Genomic DNA, 20,105 nt, shown 5'->3' on the forward strand with positions numbered 1-20,105 from the left:
GGCCGTCCCGAAATAAGAATAGGCCGGGGAATGACCAACACGGAACGGATAGCCGAGATGAGCCTTGTGCCTCACACCCAATCACGGCTCTACAAAGTGGAGTGTTACAACGAGATATTGCCTGATCTTTGATCCTTTGAGTCTTGGCCGTCTTATCAGATTGGATTAGACATAGATTCTCACGTTTCTTAAAAGACGCTGACAGCCTGCATCATTCCCTGTTATCACAGTCGCCAAACCTCTCCACCGCCAAAATGCCCACCACGACAGCCTACTTTGGCACTAGCCTTCAAAACTTCGGGCCCTGACAACAACTTATACTGCTCCGTCGTCATGCTATACCGGAACAAACCGCATAGTTCTTGTGCACCCAAGCACTCCCAATGTTTCTCAAGTAGTGCCGACGTGCAAAGCTCAACCAATCGGCGACTGCGTTCCTTCTGGTTCAAAATGGGACGCCAATGAGACTTCATCCAGATCTTTTCAGTACACTTATATATACTACTCTCCTGGCGTCGCATGACCAGCAGGATGGAGGACATTTGGGACACTGGCACACGCGACTAAGAGCGGTGCGGATGTATCAGGCGTTTTCGTGAATACCCAGACCGCTGATGGTACTTATGGGACGGATCTCCCGACAAATCTCCATCCTTCAGATTACTGGCTCCACGTCTTGGAAAAATCCGAGACTCTCGTGCACTGTTGTCCAAGGTAAGTCGACACAGGTCTTCCTGTTATCCAAGAAGCTAACTTCGCAGTGGCTACAATGCTGAAGGTTTTGGTGACTGCTACTTCTCTGGACCCATCAGCTCGCATACCTACTCAGAACAATGCCTTCAGAGCTACTCTGCGGGCGACTTGACCATCGTATCAACTCTTGATGGCACCTCTCTCGCCCAGCCGTTGATATCATGGGCGCCACAGACAGCAACGACATACAAAGAGCCATTGGAAACCACGGCAGAGTGGACTTCAGAGCTGATTGCTGCAACTTGGATTCCCGCATTAGTCTTGGTTCATAAGGATTCGGATATAGAGAAAGCAAAGGATAGCGATGATGCTAAGGAGGCCGGGAAGACTGAGGAAGGAGACAAGGAAGACGACGACAGTGGAGCTTCTAGGAAAGGCGGAGTGGCCGTTCTTGCAGTTGCAGTGGGAATACTCGTTGGAGCGGGCATGTTGCTACCATGGTGACGGGAGATAATCCGTGAATAATAATCGGATCCTACCGACTGTTTCCAGGTATTAATGATAAACATAAGCGATTAATATGAGCAAGCAGTACCCCTCAATTCGTCAACTTGCTGCTAACCCGAGTATAGATCTGGTTTATCGATGGGCTGAGGCTGTTAAACTTGTGGTTTCTCCTCTTTGTACGCGTTTCTCGGTCAGATTTCACTAACTCAAAGAAGAAAAATAGAGTCCATTTCTCAACTTGTGATGAATGCTGCAGCCCTGTTCTTCATCTACTTCTCTGTGGTGAACTTTACTTGAACCGGCCAATCAGCGCCCTCCATGGGTTTCGGCATTTGAATAGCCGGACTCGGTCCGAGTCAAGCCCGTTCGGTACCGAGTAACCGGCCCCACACCCGCCGGGAGCCGGTCCGCATTTAGCATCGGAGCCTTAAGAGTAGAGAGGAGAAGATGACCTTATCGGCCGGATAACCCCAGATTTTTTGGGCATACTGGTATTCATTACCCACACTCAAACATCTTGTCCCTTCGACTGACGCAATGGACGGTGGCAATCCAGAATCGAATCCCGAGTCTCCATCATGTCAGACAGAACCACGACAGAGAAACAACAGACGCCGAGCTCGTCGGGCTTGCCTTTCCTGTCGGTCTCGCAAGGTCAGGTGTGATGTGGTTGAGCGGTTCCCATGTGGAAATTGCAGATGGGATAATAACGAATGTGTCGTTGTGAGCCGACGTGGCGGAAGGTAGATCAACAGAAGCTCTTCCAGGAACATCAGACTAACCATGTCTTGGCAGATGCATCAGAGTACACCCTCCGGCAAGCGCGACTGAAGATTCCAGCGATCGAAGAAATACCATCCAAGAGGCGGACGCAGATCGATCAGCCAACGATTCGAGACCGACCAACCCTGCGGCCCCATGTTCAACTCCAACGGACCACTACGGCGTCGACGAAGACATCGAGTACACGAGTAAGCCTTTATGGTGCTCATTTAGACAGTTGGCTGACTGGTAGAGTAGCTCAGATGCTGCGCCTTGTGTCTGGCTACACTGGTGATGCTGGTATGAACCTCGGAGCTGTCTGGCCAGAGCCCGACAAACTCGTACGGACAGCCAATTCTTACGCCTCGAGCAATGGCACAACGGACTCCGAACAGCCGGATAGACTGCCTGGGTTCATCAAACCACTATCGTCATGCATTGACAGAGACGACATCGCCTACCTACGGTCTAAAGGAGCCCTATCGGCGCCAAACGTGCAGCTCCAAAACGCCCTTCTCTGGTCCTTCTTCGAATACGTATATCCTTTCATACCCGTAGTAGATGTCGAAGAGTTTCTCGGGTCGGTGCACGATCGAGAAGGTAGCTCTGGTCAAGTCAGCCTCCTGCTGTACCAGGCTGTCTTGTTTGCAGGGACAGCACACGTCAGCATGGACCTTCTCAAGAAGTCTGGCTTCAACACCCGCAGAGAAGCGCGCAAGGCCTTCTTCCACAGAGTTAGAGTAAGTCTGATTCTATAGTATCTTATCTAGCTGTTATTGACTTCGGACTTAGCTTCTCTACGACTTCAATGCCGAGTCAGATCGGGTCGTCATCATCCAAGCGCTTCTGCTCATGACACTCTGGTACGAGACCCCGAAGGAACACCGAAACACATGGCATTGGATCGACGTCGCAATATCACAGGCATTTGCGGCTGGCCTACATCGAGACCCGCCGTTCCTCAGCTCTCCGCCCTTGATCCGCATCCAAAGACTCCGGCGACGGATATGGTGGACCTGTCTAATGCGTGATCGTCTGGTGTCTTTGGGCATGAAGCGACCACCGCGGATCAACGATGAAGATTATTGCGTCACCATGCTCGAGGAGGCTGATTTTGGACCTGCCGAGTTGCCAGAAACGGAGCGCGGCCAACTACGAGACATGTGCTCCTACATCCAAGACAGCCACAAAAGAACGGCCCTGGCTCGGCTTTGTATCGCCAAGGCAAGTCTCTGTCGTCGCTTGAGATACTATCTCAGGTCGCGATATTCTGTTTTTGCCGAAAACGCCGGCGACGAAGCAGCTGAAGCCTTCACCATTTCAAGGCCAGACGACAAAGCTGCGTATGTCTCGTGCAGCGAGGATCTAGTTGCCTGGCAGAAAGCGCTATCGAACGACTGCAAGTATCGGACCCTTTCGAGTGATCTCGTGGCGCACGAGGATAGGACTGTTGCTCTTCACCGCACAATCCTCCACATGATCTACTACGCTTCAATATCTGGGATCCACCGGTCCAGGTTTACTCTGCTCTTACAAGATAAAGAGTCTTCACTATTCGATCAGGAAGTTTCAAAGATTTGGATGCAGCACGCAGCCATAAGGGTGTCAGACATGGCTGGGGAGATTCATCAGCATGGTCTTGATGGATTTTTACCGACTTTGGGCTTGAGTGTTGTCGTTTCCGCTGCTTCAGTTCACCTACTCGAGATAAGAGGAGTTATTGATGCCGAGAGGAAGAGAGCATACGAGGGATACCGAAGATGCATGGTGGTGCTTGACTCACTAGCAGACATGTATGTGGCCGCAGACCTCGCAAAGGATGCCATGGAATGGGCTTTTGTCCAACCGTCTGCCAGAGCGTCCGAGCCAAGTGAGGAAGTCGAGTCAATGGTGCAGTCCTCTCAAAGCCCCACGACTGGAGATGCTCCCGTTGATATCGACAGCCTGATAAACGGCAATCGCCAGGGGTGTTCGGCGCCGAGAGAGAGTGTTGAGCCGGATCATGATGATATGGGCTTCGGTGCCCCAGGAGCTGATTTTGAGGATGTTTGGATGGATTATCCAATGGCGGAGATGGACAAGTTTGAGAATGGTGTCATGTTTAGTGACATCGGCTTGTAAGGGACTTGGTGAGTTGAAGAAAGGGGTGTGTGTGTGGTAAAAAGGAAACCAACTTTGGCGGCTATAGAGATATCATGAGTTGAACCTTAGGAATAGAAGGTACTGTTGTTGTTAATAAAAGCCATATTCAGCTGATTCTTGGCCTCAACATATTTAGGGGTTGTATAATGGCCATTGCACGATAGCCATTGTACGACAGCCGTTGTACACGATAATACAACTCAGGTAGATGGTCAGCACAGGCCTGTCACCTCGTTTACTCAGGCTAGATTCAGGCAGGATGGCTGGTCTCCACTCGAGCAGTGGGCTCAGGTTGTGTGAAGGATCCTCACGTGACTGCTGTATATATAAAACACCTGTTGGTCGACGTTTCCAGCCTTCACCGTTTCCCTCAACCAATTTAAATCTCTTCGTTGTTTATTTGGTATGAGCCAAGTCACGGCCATGGATAATATTCCTCTTGAACTGTTGCGCAAGATTCTTTTGGAGGTCAAATGGGATTTACTCTCTCACCTCCACGAGCCGGGCCCCAAGACTTCGTGGGTTCCATACGCAACCGTCTCTCGCAAGTGGCAGAGTATCGTGGAGTCTTTTACGTTTAACAGCTTGGAACTAACTCAGATGAGACTTGACGTAGCTGAAGCCTACAACTATCTCACGCCACCTCGCCTCGCCCATCTCCGACACGTCCGCTTCGAGATCCGCTTCCCCGCCCACGACCTTCATGTATCCACCAATCCCGAAGATTATGACGATCAAGTCGTCTTCGACAAGGCTATTAGGCAGATTTTGGGCCTTCTTGCGCGGGTTCCACGCCGCCGGACACCCCTCATCCACCTGACACTCTTGATATGGCCTTCAAGGGAGCACTGTATTCCTTGGGTTGGCTATGTTCCACGAGAAAAAGACAAGGTTTTCTCAGGAAAACTCCGGAGAACATACCTGGAGCTTCCTGCGGATTGGGATAGAAACATCCAAGACCTATCTGAGATATCCTTTTTTCGGGTGGAGTTGCAATCACTAGCCCTTGTTTTCGCCCCAGCCTCGATCAATCTTATTGCTAGTAGGATGACACGCTTGAAATGGGTTGATTGGTGCCTATGTGACGGGGAGAAGGTAGATGCCCAACTCAGAATCCGTCAAAGAACCGGTAAGCATAGCAAATTTGGGTGCATCCCTTGGCTCTCTCTTCTTTCTGGATATTAACAACAAGCCTTGACAGCATTTGCGCATACTTTGAAGACTCTACCAAGATCAATAGAGAGTTTTAGTCTCGAATATGTCAGAAAGCCCCCGAAAGACAAAACTTTTCAGCCTCAAGGTATTGTGCCGCCCGATGCTACGAGCGACCTTCTAAGCCGGGAGCTCCACCACTTCTCTCAAAGGGATGGCCTCAGAGAATTCTTGCTCGATGCCAGCGTCGACAGTACCATCTTATGGCCTGAGTTTCAGGATCCCGAGAGCAAACCGCCGACCTGGCCTAACATGTCCATGTTTCACATTGAACTAAATGATGTTTTGCCGTCGGGCCAGTGGATCCAGATACGGGACCCCGAGGCTGAAGAGGACCGATTTAGCGGAAATTGGGATTGGGATGATGGCCCAACCAGCGAAGTCCCCGGCGATGAGTACGAGAAGCGGTTCGACTGTACATACAACCCAATACTGTTTGAGCGGTTCGCTCTAGCCGCTGCACGGGCTGCGAGTCAGATGCCAAAGATAGAGGAGTTCTATCTCACCAATCACGGCTTTGCTGACATGGGCGTCAGTTTCGTCACCAGGGGTTTCACAAAGTCTTTTTGTCTGGAGTTTACGGGAGACCCGCCCCCAACGCCCAGCGAGGAGACACTGGACGCTTGGCGCAACGCGGTGAACCTTCATGGCATGGAATGGAATGTTCGTTTTGCATATGGTGCGAATTCCTACTATTTCTATCACCTCTAAAGCATGAGGTTTCTACGAAGGTGCAAAGTTGAACAAAGTGTGCCGAGAGATTATATATTGGCCGAAATTGAGAACCATGTTCCTCTTTTGTGTGCTAGGCTTAATGCACAATAATGCCACCTGAAGAGGTCCATTTTCAGCCAAGCCAACAGAATCTCCAAGCAATTGTGATGGACTCGTCGTGAGCCACGATCGAGATGTCTTTACCGACCGACCAGTTTTGCAGGAATGGGTTTAAAGACATGTTTGCTGCAAAAGGAGTAAGTCTAACCCAAGCCCCAAGCTTTTAGATCGTCCCGACATTTCTCTCTTTCGCATACAAATTTGAAGGGTTTAACAAAGGCCTTTTCGTGAAAGTCGACCTTGGCAAGACACGGCAGAAGTAGTGCAAGGACTCGTACACAACGGCGAACATGAGGTAAGAGGGTTAGAAGACACGAACATGGAGTTCCCATTGGTTTGGAAGATAACATTGATCACGGTACATCATAACATATTTCTTCGAGCTATGAATCCCGGGACTGAAGACGGATTACCTGGGCGATGAAGACGAGGGCAGCGATGGGGATGATGGAAAGTCAGGCGACGAGAATGCAGAGTCTGATGCAGGATCCAAGGGAGGGACCGAGACCAATCCGGAGATCATAAAGCGAGTGCAAAATCTGGTTGACGCATACGAACAGTTTAAGCAGAATCCATGGACCAACCCATTCGACTAGGATTAGGAGCTTGGCGACGTGGTCATGGACATGGTTGTGCTTGTCATGCTGGCTGCTCCTGATTGAATAAAATTTGATAGATTACATGTTTCAACATGGTACAAATAGATACAGCTTTGAGAAATGTAGACACAAAGAAGCCAGCGTGTCCCCAGCGCACATTCGTATCAAGACTACACATGATTTTCAGGCTCATCGTCACAGTTTGCACCCAACCAACAACATTTTTCGTAAACCCCTCGCAGTGACCGGGTTTCAGAGTCCCATCAACTCCACCGACAAGCCAAATGATCCCTCCAGCGCGGTGGATATCGCGAGTTGCCCATTGAGAAGGTCTTAAGTTTATATCAGGTCATGTTTTATCCCACGCCATAATAGCAACGATTTGTGCGGCTGCTGCAACGTTGACGCCAAGCACAAGGATGTCAATTGCCTCACTGAATCTCAAGTGCGGGCCACGACATGCTGTGCACTGACTGATGCCAGCGCTGCTGCCCTTATGCGAACAGCCTCCCTGAGTAGATCACCCGGTCAAATAGGTAAATCGGCTCCGGACCAGAAGTGGGGGGCTCTAGCTCGGACCTCTTCGCCGAGGGACAATCCTGAGCTATCAATGCAAGCGGCTTGCGTGTCGACCACGTGGACGAGCTGTCAAGAGTCCTACCCGACAAGCCCCCTTTTCTCAATGAAACGCCCGGACACGTGGTTAACCAAAAACAAGTCGCGGAAAAGTGAGTCCGAGTCGTGTGAAGCTAACCCCCAGTCCCCAGCTTTCTCCGCACCAGAAAGATCCACCAAAATCCCTGTCTCGTTGCAAAGTGAGATCATCTGCCTTTTGCCCGAAACAAGCGCCCGCTGTGGACACACGTCGTGCCATGAGCATCCGCCGACAGCTGGGGGATCCTGGGGTTTAACCTTAGAAACTGGCATGATCGGATGCTGCGGACCGGATCCGTTGCGGGCCGTGACGGGGGGTTTCATGAGTCGTGCTCTCTTTTGTAGGCAGTCCTCCCTCTTGAGCCTGCTTGATCCTTGGCTGCGTTGGCGATTGTGCAGGTCCCCTGCAGTGTAGCATCTTGCATCCCTCGTCGTAAACACCTGAATCAGTAGCCTTGAATCCTTTCGACAATGACTCGAGATGTGCTGATGCCTAGAGTCTAGAAACACTGTGAATGTCGTGATACCCTCGTTTATCAATGCCTCTTATCAAGGACCTCGCCAGTAAACCCACAAATTCAAAAGTGCCCCCCCTCCTTGAGGCTCTGACAGATCACGTTTCCCTTCCCTCTTCCCCGCGTTTTGCAGCCGTGCGTTCCTCGGACGTGCGTTCCTCGGCCCACTAACGTTAGAACATGTAGATCAAGGGGAGGGGTATTTGGCGGCTGCGCCTTCGGTTCAAGGAGGGGGTTGCAGCTTCTACCAACGATATTCAAGCATGAAGCGAGCTGTTGCAAGTTGACCCACCGCGTGCTTCCATCGCTGCCGCTAGCTTCGTGGAGGTTCAGGTGGCATGGTTGTTTTGTTCCCTGTTCGCATAGAGCTGGCATGCCAAGGAAACCCGCGGACCGAAGATGAAGCTGAACATCGGCAGGGCCACCGGGAGGTGGTCTGATTGTTGAAGCTGGAGTTGGGAGGTATAAATCTGGGCTCTGTCCTGACAATAGGCTTCTTCTTCTACTCATACAATTCATATCACTTCTATTCATCCGTCTCCTCCCCCACACTTTACTCTATACACAATGGCTTCCCTCGAGGTTCCCGCTCAGCAGCGTGCTGCCATCCGCCAAGGCGTCGGCCCCGAGTCAACCACCTCCATCGAGACAATTGAAGTTCCCAAGCCTGGCCCCGGCCAGATTCTGGTCAAGGTCAACTGGTCTGGCCTCTGTGGCTCAGACAAGTCTCTCCTACACAACGAGTGGAAGGACTTTGGCCTCAGCATGATGGATGTTACCAAGGGTATTGCCGGTCACGAGGGTGCTGGTCCCGTCGTAGCTGTTGGTGAGGGTATGGAGAAGCGGTGGAAGGTTGGTGATCGAGCTGGTGTCAAGTGGATTGCCAGCACCTGTGGCGAGTGCGAGTTCTGCCTCAATGGTGTGGATGAGGTGCACTGCCCCAACCAGACAAACAGTGGTTTCTCTGTTCCTGGAACATTCCAGGAGTACGTCATCGCCGATGGTCGATACACTACCAAGCTCCCTGATGGTGTCCTCGATGAGGAGGCTGGTCCCATCATGTGCGGAGGTGTCACAGCTTACGGCGCCTGCAAGCGGTAAGTACTCGTGAATATTAAAGAACACCCTGGATTGTGCTCATTTTTCTTAGATCTAATGTCAAGCCTGGCCAATGGATTGTCCTTCCCGGTGCTGGCGGCGGTCTCGGCCACTTTGCCGTTCAATACGCCAAAGCCATGGGCATGCGAGTCATCGCTATTGACGGCGGAGACCAGAAGCGCGAGCTGTGCATGAAGCTTGGTGCCGAGGTCTTTATCGACTTCAAGGAGACCAAAGACATCACAGCTGAGATTATGAAGATCACAAAGTATGGAGCCCACGGCGTCATCGTCACAGCCGCCACTCGGGCAGCCTATGAGTCTGCTCCTGGATTCCTCCGTCCCAACGGCACTGTTGTTGCTGTTGGTCTTCCTCAGGATAGCACCATCATTGCTGGATGTGCCCCCATGACTATGGTTCTTCGACGGTTGAACGTTGTCGGAAGTGTCGTTGGCAACCTGAAGGATGTCGAGGAGGCTCTCGACTTTACCGCCCGAGGTCTCGTCCGCGTAAGTCTAATCCCACAGCATCTCAGAATTTCAAATACTGACTCATCAATAGCCTATTCTATCAAAGGGCAAGCTTGAGGACCTCGATGACTGGGTCCACAAGCTGGCGACTGGACAGGTTGCCGGACGCTGTGTGCTTGAAGTCACGGCCCAGGCTTAAGAGACGTGTTATATGTACAAGTAGAAAGTGATTTGGCGTAGCGAGTGGAATTAAGCATATGAGAAAGCGAGCGCGATGGCGTAGAAAAGCAGCCTTTGGGATTTGGTATGCTAAAGCGAAATAGGAGCAAGATATAGTCAAAAGACTGGATGAATAAAGAAATCATCATGATCAAGACCAAATCAAACAGTGACCCCATTTTATTAGAAGTGTAGAAGTCCCAATCTACTTGCTTACTGAAGTTTGGTGTTTATCTCGCTATGCTGATATCATGCAACGGTGTATGGTGCAGCCATTACAAGATTTCACAGTTCCCAAAGGTAGCGCCATAATTCAGTTTCTCTTCGTGTACAAAGCGTGCGAGATACTCACTAGAGCCTTGAACTACTTTTACTGAAGTACACGCCAGGGAAGGGGCGTCAGAAGAGCGAATCAGTGCCCGTCTCTAGAGGAGCGAATGATTCTCCCGTGAAGGGACGCCTCATAACCGCCGAGGAGAATATGTTGCATCCTATGCACACCCCGCCTCCCTCCCCCTGCTTTCAACAACAAGGAAGAATTCTCCTGCCAAGAAGTGACATGAGATTTAGGTTTCGATCGATCGGCCAAGCCCTGTCTGAGGTGCCATCCTTCTGGAACACCTTGATGGTCGCCAACTGCCTAATGCAGATCTTGGGTGGCAGCCAACCCCTGGTTAGCCTGCGGCAGAAAGGGACCAACAAAGCCAAACAGCCGGATCTATAATGTCCAGGTTGCATTGTTAAGTGGTTGCAGCTAATAGTGTGCCACAATACGCCACCTAGGTCTGTGTTGACGACATCTGCCCACGAATAGTCAGGAACCGAGTTGTTTGTTACAATCCCGCTAACAAAGTGTATTTCCACGTTTACGACAATAGATTAATATGTTTCATTCAGTCAGTCAAATCGCTATAAATGCATGATATAATACAATCGCTAATTGGGACTACTTCAAACCAGAGTTTCTCATCTTCCAACGCCTTCACTTCCTGCACCATCCTGATCGCAGAAGGATTTATCCAGTTTACAGATCAAGTAACCGCAGTCCTCCTCGTCTTGAAAAGACTTCTTCAAAGGCAAAAGTCGGTAACCTTGCTTGAGATTTTCAAGCTTGGCCATCCCCGAGGCTAGTGTAGATTGACGAGGATAACCCTGAGTGTCCGAGGACAGTTTGACAGACCATTTCAGAAAGACGAGACTTGAATACTGGGTCTTTACTTGAAAGTCAAGACTAGAATCGAGTATCACGTCGTGTCGCTGAAGAGGGATGCTCCTGGTCCGACGTTTTGTCTGGGATGCATCCTGTTTTTGTGCATCAGCGACCAGAAGCTTGATCTGGATGTATGTAGAGGCATTGTCTGAGGTTGTCTCTGGCCAGCAGAGATCTTTTGTCATTAGTACATCGATGGAGAACCGTAGCTCCTGGACGTGGTCTGGGATGAGCTCCGGAGGCTGACGAAGTCTATTGGGCTTCAATACGTAGCCAGAATTGTCAGTGCCGCCATTGAACATGGCCTGGTTAAGTCCCATGTTAAGGTCGCTTGTTTGATAGTTCAAGGCCGCCATCTGGACGCCGTATCGCCAATACTGCAGTGGGCTCAGGTTTGACGAGTCTATTCGACTCGCGTCGGGGTAGACTCGCACCATGTGTTGCGTGTTGAGGAAGCCAAGGGAGCCTCCACCGTCCTTCTGTTTCAAGTAGGACTTGAAATTGGCTTCAGAGACGGAGTAGACAAAGTTTCCAGCTGCGTCGACTTTGCTGGGGCGAGGTAGCCTTTTGCCTGGTCCGTAGACCGCGAGCTCCTCCAACGGACCGTTCACGGAAGGTTGTGATTGAGGGACTTGGCTACAAGCCTCCTGGCTGATAGCAGAAGAGTTGATAGTGGACGTTGAGTCAGTGCTCTCTGCTTCTGTGAGGCTGCCATGATCCTGCGACGATCTTGTCAAAGTGGGAATGTCTTTCGATACTCGAGGTTCTCGGCTAGGCTCGACGCTTTTTGCAACTTTTGCCTTGATCAATATTCTCCCTCGCAGTTGTGACGGGGATGGAAGTGGTCCCGAGAGGTCAGACAGAGGCTCTGTTACCAATTTCCCCCCGAAGGTGTCCCTCATTATCTGAGCCATGATGCTCTTCTGACGAGGGCTGCAATGCACCTCCAGCGAGATCCAAAGAGGAAAGTCTGAAGTCGTAAAGGCGTATTGGTTGATGGCGTCTATCACATCTTGAAAACTGATAGATGCTGTCAAGCTGTAGCCGTGTTTGACAATTGGTTGCCCATCTCGTCCGTCCCAACAGTCTACCTCAATAGATCGACACCCCTGAGAAAGTGCAGAGATGTACCCTTGAATTGTTGAACGCGTGAGAACCTGACGACCCATAAGGTATGTGTTGTGCGAGCTGCATATAAAATACTCGTTGATCGGTCGGTCAAGATCATATTGGAGCGGCGTTTTTCTAATGGCCAGGTTCTGCTTTGACAAGAGAAGCTCGCTGATCCCACTGATGGATGTTTTTGGAGATTTTGAGGACATTTGAGCTTCCAAGTCGAAGAAAGAATCTGAGCCAAGGGATGATGACAGCAGTGAGTGTTTCTCAGGCCCTGGATCTTCACCCTGAACATTCTTCATGAACTTTAAGAAGTCGGTAACAGAAACTCCACGGTTGAGGCCGTGGGAAGAGGCCTGTAACTCTCGACTTAGGATTATGTCGGCCAGGTACTGGCTATGACTTTGTGTCCCTGCAGCGGAGAACAAAAGACCTGCAGGGCCCTTTGTAGAGCGGTCGGATTCAAAGGAAGATGAGACGCGCATGGCCTGATACCGGATAAGCTGGGATCACAACACAAGGTGCGATGTATACTTACGGGAGCCGTCTTCTCAGCGTCCGTGGCACCAGCCTTTGCTGTCCAACCTGCAAGACCCCGATGCACAAGGTCCAGAAATATGGGTATGAGAAAAATGCCAATGAGAACAACCAAGTGCCATGAAAGAATGATGTACCCGAGTAGGATCTTGGAGGGAAGGTCAGTGACTCCTGGGAGAAATGCCGTATGCAGTGAAAAGAGGACCAGTCTCGAGCCGTACAAAACTCCCGAGAGCGAAAGCAAAGACGACAATCCACTCCAATACGCCGTGCATATCAAGTGTAGAAGTTCGAATCCGAGCAGAATGCCAAATTGGGTGTGAGTATGCTCTTGTAGACCTCCAATGATGATGCCACGGAATAGCATCAAAGAAAAGACGTTCAATGCGTGATATTTGCGTGCCCGCTCCTTTGAGGCTTGACCGCGAATACGAGTCTCTCCTTGAATAACGAAAAGCCCAATGTCTGCCGAGGAATTGGCTTGGGTCCAGGTCCACCAGAAAGAAGACAGCAGGAGCACGAATGCGAGGATGGCAACAGCTGAGTTCTGCAGGACCAAGCGGCGATTGGAGAGTTGATATGTAGACCAGGCGCTCAGAGGAAGCAGGAATAGACTAAGAAACAGTCTCGAAACAGCCCAAGAGCGTTCTTTAAAGCGTAACAAAGGCTTTTGACTGGTCTTTGTCGAGTTGGGGCAGCTTTGTTCGCGAAGCATCTCCCAGACATGAATAGAGACAAAGAAGAACAACAGAACAATAAGTGCAAAGACGATGGTGTTGAACCAATTCATTGACATGCCTTGAGAGCTCGTGATCTGCGATAATATCACAAAGCCTGGCGCACCAGTGAGTGTCCCATTGGTCTCGTAGATACCATCCCTGACACCGACGTATCGCGATTGGTCCGAGACCGGGCCTGCGGGTAACATTAAGGTCGACCAGCTGCTGAAGCCGATTAGGGGTTGAAGGAAGCCGGGATATCGGAGGCTGAGTGCGCCAGAGAAGTAGATGAACTGGATGTATGCCAGCATCTCGGAAGCTCTGGCCATGCGGTGGTTATTCCTGTCTTGGGCATCCGAAAAGACAGCGTGGTGTTCAGATTGCTGCAAAGGCCAAGAGGCAACCAGAGAGGCCACGGAAAAGAAGAGCACGGGAAGCCAGAAACTGAGAAGTTGCGTCCAGGGTCGAACTTCGGGTGTCAGGTTGGCCTCGACACACAGCAAAGGAGTGCCATCATGTGTCGTTAAACCGAGTGTGATCTCGAAGGTGTCGAGTAAGGTAGACCGGTTAAAAGTCGAAGTGATCTCAAGTCTCAGCCTGGCCTCTAACGGACCGTACTTGGCGCAAGACGTGTTGACGATTTGTCCGGGGTATTGATGGGCGCCATTATAGTCGACCACCGCGAATACTGGCACAAGATCCAGAGGAGACGTGGAGTCACATTCGGTGCCGTTAGCATAGTTTGCAACTAGGTGAAAATCGGTGTCGAAAGTATCGTGGCTGGCGTTGACGGAAGCTCGAAGACCCTCAGGGATTAACCTGAAGTCGGCAGTATCGATGGAACAGTCCCGGGACTGAACATACGCCGCATGGCTCGTCGTTGCCAACAGCACCCAAAGGGCAACGCTTGAAAGCATTGGAATTGAACCAACGCAAGCGCTGGTTGAGCAAAGCTGTCGTGCTACCTTGAATCCATGGAAAAAGCGGTGATGTATAACAATGAAACTCCTTGAGGAAGAATTTCCCCATGCTGATGGAACCGATCCATTACTCAGCAGGTATGATGAAACAAACTAACCCCAAGCTGTCCAATGAAAAGAGGATGCCAAGGTTCGTATTCCCAAGTGCTCTTTTGCTTGTGCTATAATTGGGTCAGGCTAGACGAGTCATGGGTCCCTGCTTTGGTCCCTGTATCCTCGGTTGCCTCTGGATGGGTCGATCATGATAACATTTACTCGTATACTTGCTGCTTGAGAGCAGTTGGGAGGTTCTCCCGCCAATGAAGTTTTGAAGCGGAAAGCCGAGAGGCAAGGATAGGGCTTGTCAATAATGCCCAGTCCGAGATCAAGCTCTGTAGGGTAAGGAGAGGGAAAATCTTTGAGAAAGCCATGAACGCAGGATGCCAAACAGGAGAGGGGGCGAAAGATAGGAAAACGAGGATGGGAATGGCTTGAGCCTGAGGATTTTGACAAGGCCGATACATATAAAATCATCATTTATACCAACTATTCTGTGTTTCCGTCCCTAGAATCCAAATACGCCTCGCCAAGAAATCAACCACACTCACAAATCATACATCAATCTGCCACTTCCTTCAAGTCAACCCTTGCCCCGTCAAACACTTTAGTAGCTTCTTCTTCTGCTTATCCCCAACCTCGATAAACTCCTCCACGTATTCACAAGGCGAGTAATGCAACCCCGTCCTGTCGGTGTACAGGTACGTCTTGTCCTTGTCCGCCTCATGGCGTATGTCCAATGCGTCGAGCATGGCCTTTGTCACCTCGGGTCCGTTCTCCAGCGCAATATGGAGGACCAGCTTCTCTCTGTATCGCCATGTCTTTAGTGTCTTGGCGATGAGGATCTTCATTGTCTCCCGAAGACGGAGGTTCCAATCAGATTCTTCGTTGGCGATCTTGCACCATGGGAACGGCTTGGAGAAACACGCCAGACCCAAAGGTACCATGAAGCCAAAGTTCTCCTCCTCGTAGTTCGCGTCGTGAGTCTCCAAAAGCCAGGTCACAAAGTCGGGAAGAGCCAGAAGCGAAGCCAAGTGGAGAGTTCCATCATCTGGGGTGCCCTCACCCGCGAGCAGCTTGAAGGCGTCAATGTTACCTAGGAAAAGAGCAGCCTCCCGGGGAGAGATCTCGTCCTCCTCTTCAAAAAGGGACTGGAACTGGGCCTTGGGCTGCCTGGGGTAACAAGCAATCTTGCTAAAGTCAGAGCCCGAAACAGTGCTGTTAAACATGTCGCCTGGCGCGAGCTCAAGGAGGGCTTTCAATACGGGGGTCCGTGACTTGTCTAATAGACAAAGAAAAACCGCCGACATTTGAGACTGCGGTGTCACATAAGTGGGCAGGGCTATTGAACTATTAGTACACAAGTGCGGACAGCGTGTTGACTGAGACATACCTGCATCCTCCATCTGTAGCAGACGGAGGATAACGGCGTTATCGATCTTGAGAGAAGAAGATATAGCCCACATAAGAGCTGTGCATTCCTCAGGCTCCCACATTGGTCGGAGGTTGTAGATGATCTTGGCTGCAGCGGGCACTCCATGGTCCAGCAGAAACCCCAAGACAAGAGTCCCCTGTGGGAACTTGCGCATGCACTTGAACAGCAGCTCATCCTCCTGAACCTTTGTCCCGGCTGGTTGTTCTTCAAAGAGGAGAATAAACCAGTTCATGACTTCTAACTCCTCCTTGACGTAGTCTAGAAGAGCAGGGAGAACCACACTAAGGTCTGCGTGCTTACTGAGAGCTCTAAACTCGTCTCGCGAGTTCTTTTTGCATGCCAGCACGAAGCAGTTGGCCTCTTCTGCGTTGGGGTCAGCGCCATGCTCCACGAGCTTGCTCAAGATGGCGGTATTGGTGGCAGTGCTCTCCAATGCACCGACGAGAGCCTTGTTTAGAGACTCCTTGCTGATGCTGAACTCTAGCAAGCAGCTGTAGATCTCGAGTCGAACCTCTGAGTCGAACGAGAGGTTGTTGGACACGTAGTCGAATGCGAGAGTCGCCGCGCTTTCATCGGCCTTGACGAGATGTTGACTCAATGCTCGCACGAGATTGAGGTTGCTGGACTCAAAGGCCATGGTGAAAGCCGCACCATCTTTGTAGTTTACAACAGCCCCATGCTCGAGCAGTAGATTAGGAGTATCCACATTGTCAGGATTAGACTTGATAGAATCAAGAAGAGCCTCAGAAACCTCATCGGTGTCGATGTCTTTGTCGACGAGAGACTGATAAGCGATGAATCTCCTCTCGGAGTCGATGTCGGAGTTTCTAACATGCCGAAACAACTCCTTCGCCATTGCGGGTTCCGAGATGGTTCGTGATAGTGACAGGAACATGTCAACGGGAGATGATTCCAGCGCCATCTTGAGGGTGTCGATTTCAACCTTGGCATGATATGATAATAGCAGCTTGGCCAGAAGAATGTCGTCGGGGTGCTTGGAGACTGCCTCAGTAAGGGACTTGGATACAGCATCCACTGATACCTGGTCCGTTCGGAGTAGGTGTCCCAAGATGACAGCTTTCGTATGGGAAGCCACGGGAGATGAGCTACCCACAATGAATGCCTTCTCTACGGTCAAGGCGGTTGGGTTGGCAGCGAGGAGCGTCTTCAAAACCTCAGGTGCGCCCTCTGCTGCCGCTTCCTGGAGGGCCCGTCCACCTTGAACATCGACCGACGCCTTGTGGCTGAGCAGAAGCTCAAGTCCGGTAGGGTCACCAGAAAATGCGGTCTTTGTCTCTTGGGGAAGATATTCAGACTGTCCGATCTCAGCTGAGGTAGCAGCCTCCAGGAGAAGCTTCATAATCTCCAGCTTGACATCTCTAGGCTCGACGGTGATGGCTTCTTGGAATGCGGCAGCCAAAGATGCCGTTTGAGGCTTCGAGGAAACTAGCGTGCTGAGAAGAGCGACATCCTTTTCCTGGACGGCACTGCAGAGTAGCATTCCACTTCCAGTATCAACGCTGAGACCATGTCGTACCAGGCAAGGGACGACCTCGGCCAAGTTTGGATGACCTCTCAGAACACCTTCGATACTTGCCGGGGCCTGGAGTATGTGGGACGAAGGCGCAGAGTCTAGCAGGAACTCGATTGTTTTCAAGTTGTAGTGTTCTGGCCTCATTGCTGTATGAAAGACGACGCTGAGACTCTGGGGGCTTGGAGGACATCCTGAACACAAGATCTCCAATAGCTCAAAGTTGCCTCTCTCAGCTGCATTGGTGTAAGCAACACCGGAAGCGTAGTTTGCGTTGGCACGATGCTCGACTAGAACACGGACGATGTCCAGTCGGGTATCCCTTGATGATGCTTCCAGCAGAGTCTGATCAACGGCTTTGCCGTTCGCTCCTTTTTGAAGCAGAAGCGTGATCATGGCTAGAGCAGCGTCGTAGCCAAATTTCTCCATTGATTTGAAAGCAATAGGAACGGCAACAGACAAAGTTTCGGTTCGTGGTCCTCCAGTGCAGAGCATCTGAAGCACTGAAACGTTGCCTCTTCGTGCCGCTACCAACAGGGGGTTGCCATCAGCCGTGTTGGACAGATCTACAGGGGCATGATACTCGAGGAACAACTGAATGAGGTCCGAGTCGATATCTCCATCCTCAGACACCACCTGCTGCAGAGGAACACCCAGAACTTGGCTGTGGACTCCCTTCTGCAGAATGGACTTCATAGCCTGTAGCCGACTGTCCCTTGGTGAGATGCCCATTGCAGCTGGGATAGCGGCCGAGAGAATCTCCGGCGAGCATTTTCGCAGCAGAAGCGCCTTGAGCATATCAAAGTCCACAGCTTCTAGGGCGGCCTGAATCGCAGAGGCTTGTTCATACTCGACAGAGGCTCCGCAACGCACTAGGGTCTCAACAAGCCTCAGGTGCTTGTTCCGCACAGCGCGGACCAAGTGAGCGTCGAGATGTTCACCAGATACTCCCATGGGACCGAAAATGTCCATGAGATGGATCATGTCTGGCTCTGAGGCTGACTCCGGCACGTAGCTCAGTGCAAGCGAAACAGGTGAAGAGAAAGCGCCGTTTTTGAGCAACTCCATCATGACGAAGTCCATCTGCGAGATGGCCCATTGAAGAGCGTTGTGTGGAGGGATGTCGACACTGACGCCAGCGCCAACGAGGAGCTTGGCCAAGGGTATCTGATGAGCCTTGACGCTCTTGACCAACTCCTCGCGGAGGACGGGATAATCTCCGACAAGCCCAGCCTCAGCGAGCAACGTGAAGAAGGAAAGTTTTTGCGTTGAGTCTGGTACCAGCGTAGCCAGTTCACAAGCGCTCTCTCGTACACCAAAGAGCTTTTCGTTGGAGCTCGCGTAAGCCAGAAGAACAGCCAAAGCGTGTAGGCTCTTCGCGCGAAGAGTCGCGAGGAGCAACGAGTCACAGACAAGGTCGCGTCGATTAGCGACACACAGCAAGAGAATCTCAAGCGAGAAGCCTGTTCCTGCTATCGCACGAGCAAGGTCTTTTTCGAGACACTCAAGCCAAGCTCCAGTCGTCATGGCCGTTGGAGCCGACAACAAGAGGCTCACTAGAGCAAGATCACCAATTCTGATGTGTTGAGCGACGGCGTCTGGATAGGAAGATGCGGCGGCACCGTAGCTTAGTAGAAGCCTCATGGCATCGGCTGATGATTTTGACAAGGAGATGCCGAATGCTCGAGTCAAGGCCTCTTGGCTGACTCGAGTTTGACACAAGAGATGGATGTAGTGGATGTTGTCGTGAGAAGCAGCCTTATCTAGCCATGTAATTCCAGGAGGGAAAGAATCTGCCATTGTTGAAGACAACCGATTCCTCTTCATCTTCTTCTCGAGCCTCGGGTCATGCAAGTGACCCCATAGCTCATCAAGCGAAGTCAAGGTCGTATACAGCAGCAAAGCCTGAGCAACACCAGTAGCTGCCAACGGCTCAGTAGAAAGAAGCAAATCAAACGCCCTTGCGACTTCATGCTTGGTAAAAGTCCAGTTGGCGTGATTACCTGCCTCCTCCTTCTGGTGCTTGGTCCTGAAAAGGTTGCGCTTCTGCTCCGAAGGCGCCCGATAGCTGGGATCAGCCATCCGCTGCTGAACGAGAAGTTGGCGCGCTGCATCGCGGTTGGCCTTGACGAAGGGCTCATAGTCTTGAGCTGGAGGTTCCACCAGACTTGGGATCTGCTGTGGTGGCGGGAGAAGTCCAGCTCTGCCGAGAAACCACTCTATCCGACGACTGTCGGCCATGATGGTTTGATGTCTCTAATGATTTGAAATGTGATAGTAGACAAGGAATAATCAAGGGGATAAAGATTGGGGAATGGCTTCAGCTGCCATACTCTAAACGGGACAGAAAGAGTGCCGAAATGAGGAACTTCCCCTCCCACCTCTGCAAGATTCAGCTGAAAGGCACACATTATGTACGTCTTGAGCCATCGGCCGAGAGCCCCAATGAGAAGCGGCATAGATACCGGGCAGGGGAGTGTGCTGGCAGCCTCGTGACTTGGGATGGCGCAACGCAAGGCAGACTGTGTGTGAAAGTCTGCATACCCCGCGTTAGGCACCTGGGCGAACCATCCGATGGACGTGAGATGGCTGTCTGAGCTTTCTGTTTCTAAGTAAGTGGGCGATTATGGAGTAAGGAGGCTGTGCTGTAGTAGCACCATTCTTGGATAGCCTATTTTTGTTAGTGAATGAGATGAAATACCACCAAACCAAAAACATCACCGAGATCAGGCTGTAACGATAATAAACAACATGAGACATTTCCCTCATCAAAATCAGCCTCAATCAGGCAGACACCCACGCCAGAAACTCGTACAGTTTTCCAAACCTTCCATGA

The 20,105-nt window shown here is 51.1% G+C and overlaps 5 protein-coding genes across 5 annotated transcripts; 4 read left to right on the top strand and 1 right to left on the bottom strand.

Moving 5' to 3' along the window:
• Positions 1–623: 623 nt before the first annotated feature.
• MRS44_006985 (uncharacterized protein) lies at positions 624–1,197 on the top strand (the record flags this gene model as incomplete). Its single annotated transcript, XM_046279254.2, has 2 exons — positions 624–714; positions 779–1,197. 2 exons carry the CDS (start codon positions 624–626, stop codon positions 1,195–1,197), a joined length of 510 nt encoding a protein of 169 aa, XP_046139378.2.
• A 540-nt stretch (positions 1,198–1,737) lies between these two features.
• MRS44_006986 (uncharacterized protein) lies at positions 1,738–4,083 on the top strand (the record flags this gene model as incomplete). Its single annotated transcript, XM_065621947.1, has 4 exons — positions 1,738–1,943; positions 1,996–2,171; positions 2,221–2,702; positions 2,755–4,083. The coding sequence occupies 4 exons, from the start codon at positions 1,738–1,740 to the stop codon at positions 4,081–4,083; spliced, it is 2,193 nt and encodes a 730-aa protein (XP_065478019.1).
• A 444-nt stretch (positions 4,084–4,527) lies between these two features.
• MRS44_006987 (uncharacterized protein) lies at positions 4,528–6,027 on the top strand (the record flags this gene model as incomplete). Its single annotated transcript, XM_065621948.1, has 2 exons — positions 4,528–5,146; positions 5,345–6,027. 2 exons carry the CDS (start codon positions 4,528–4,530, stop codon positions 6,025–6,027), a joined length of 1,302 nt encoding a protein of 433 aa, XP_065478020.1.
• A 2,458-nt stretch (positions 6,028–8,485) lies between these two features.
• On the top strand, positions 8,486–9,685 carry MRS44_006988 (uncharacterized protein; the record flags this gene model as incomplete). The annotated part of the gene is made up of 3 exons (XM_046272472.2): positions 8,486–9,015; positions 9,069–9,525; positions 9,578–9,685. The coding sequence occupies 3 exons, from the start codon at positions 8,486–8,488 to the stop codon at positions 9,683–9,685; spliced, it is 1,095 nt and encodes a 364-aa protein (XP_046139375.1).
• Positions 9,686–10,671: 986 nt separating this feature from the next.
• Positions 10,672–19,510, bottom strand: MRS44_006989 (uncharacterized protein; the record flags this gene model as incomplete). Its single annotated transcript, XM_046274454.2, has 5 exons — positions 10,672–12,519; positions 12,570–14,106; positions 14,523–14,743; positions 14,942–15,645; positions 15,697–19,510. The coding sequence occupies 5 exons, from the start codon at positions 19,508–19,510 to the stop codon at positions 10,672–10,674; spliced, it is 8,124 nt and encodes a 2,707-aa protein (XP_046139374.2).
• Between the last annotated feature and the right edge of the window lie 595 nt (positions 19,511–20,105).

This window comes from Fusarium solani (genome assembly GCF_023522795.1).
Source record: "Fusarium solani strain SB1 chromosome Unknown bctg00000003_1, whole genome shotgun sequence".
Lineage (NCBI taxonomy): Eukaryota > Fungi > Ascomycota > Sordariomycetes > Hypocreales > Nectriaceae > Fusarium > Fusarium solani.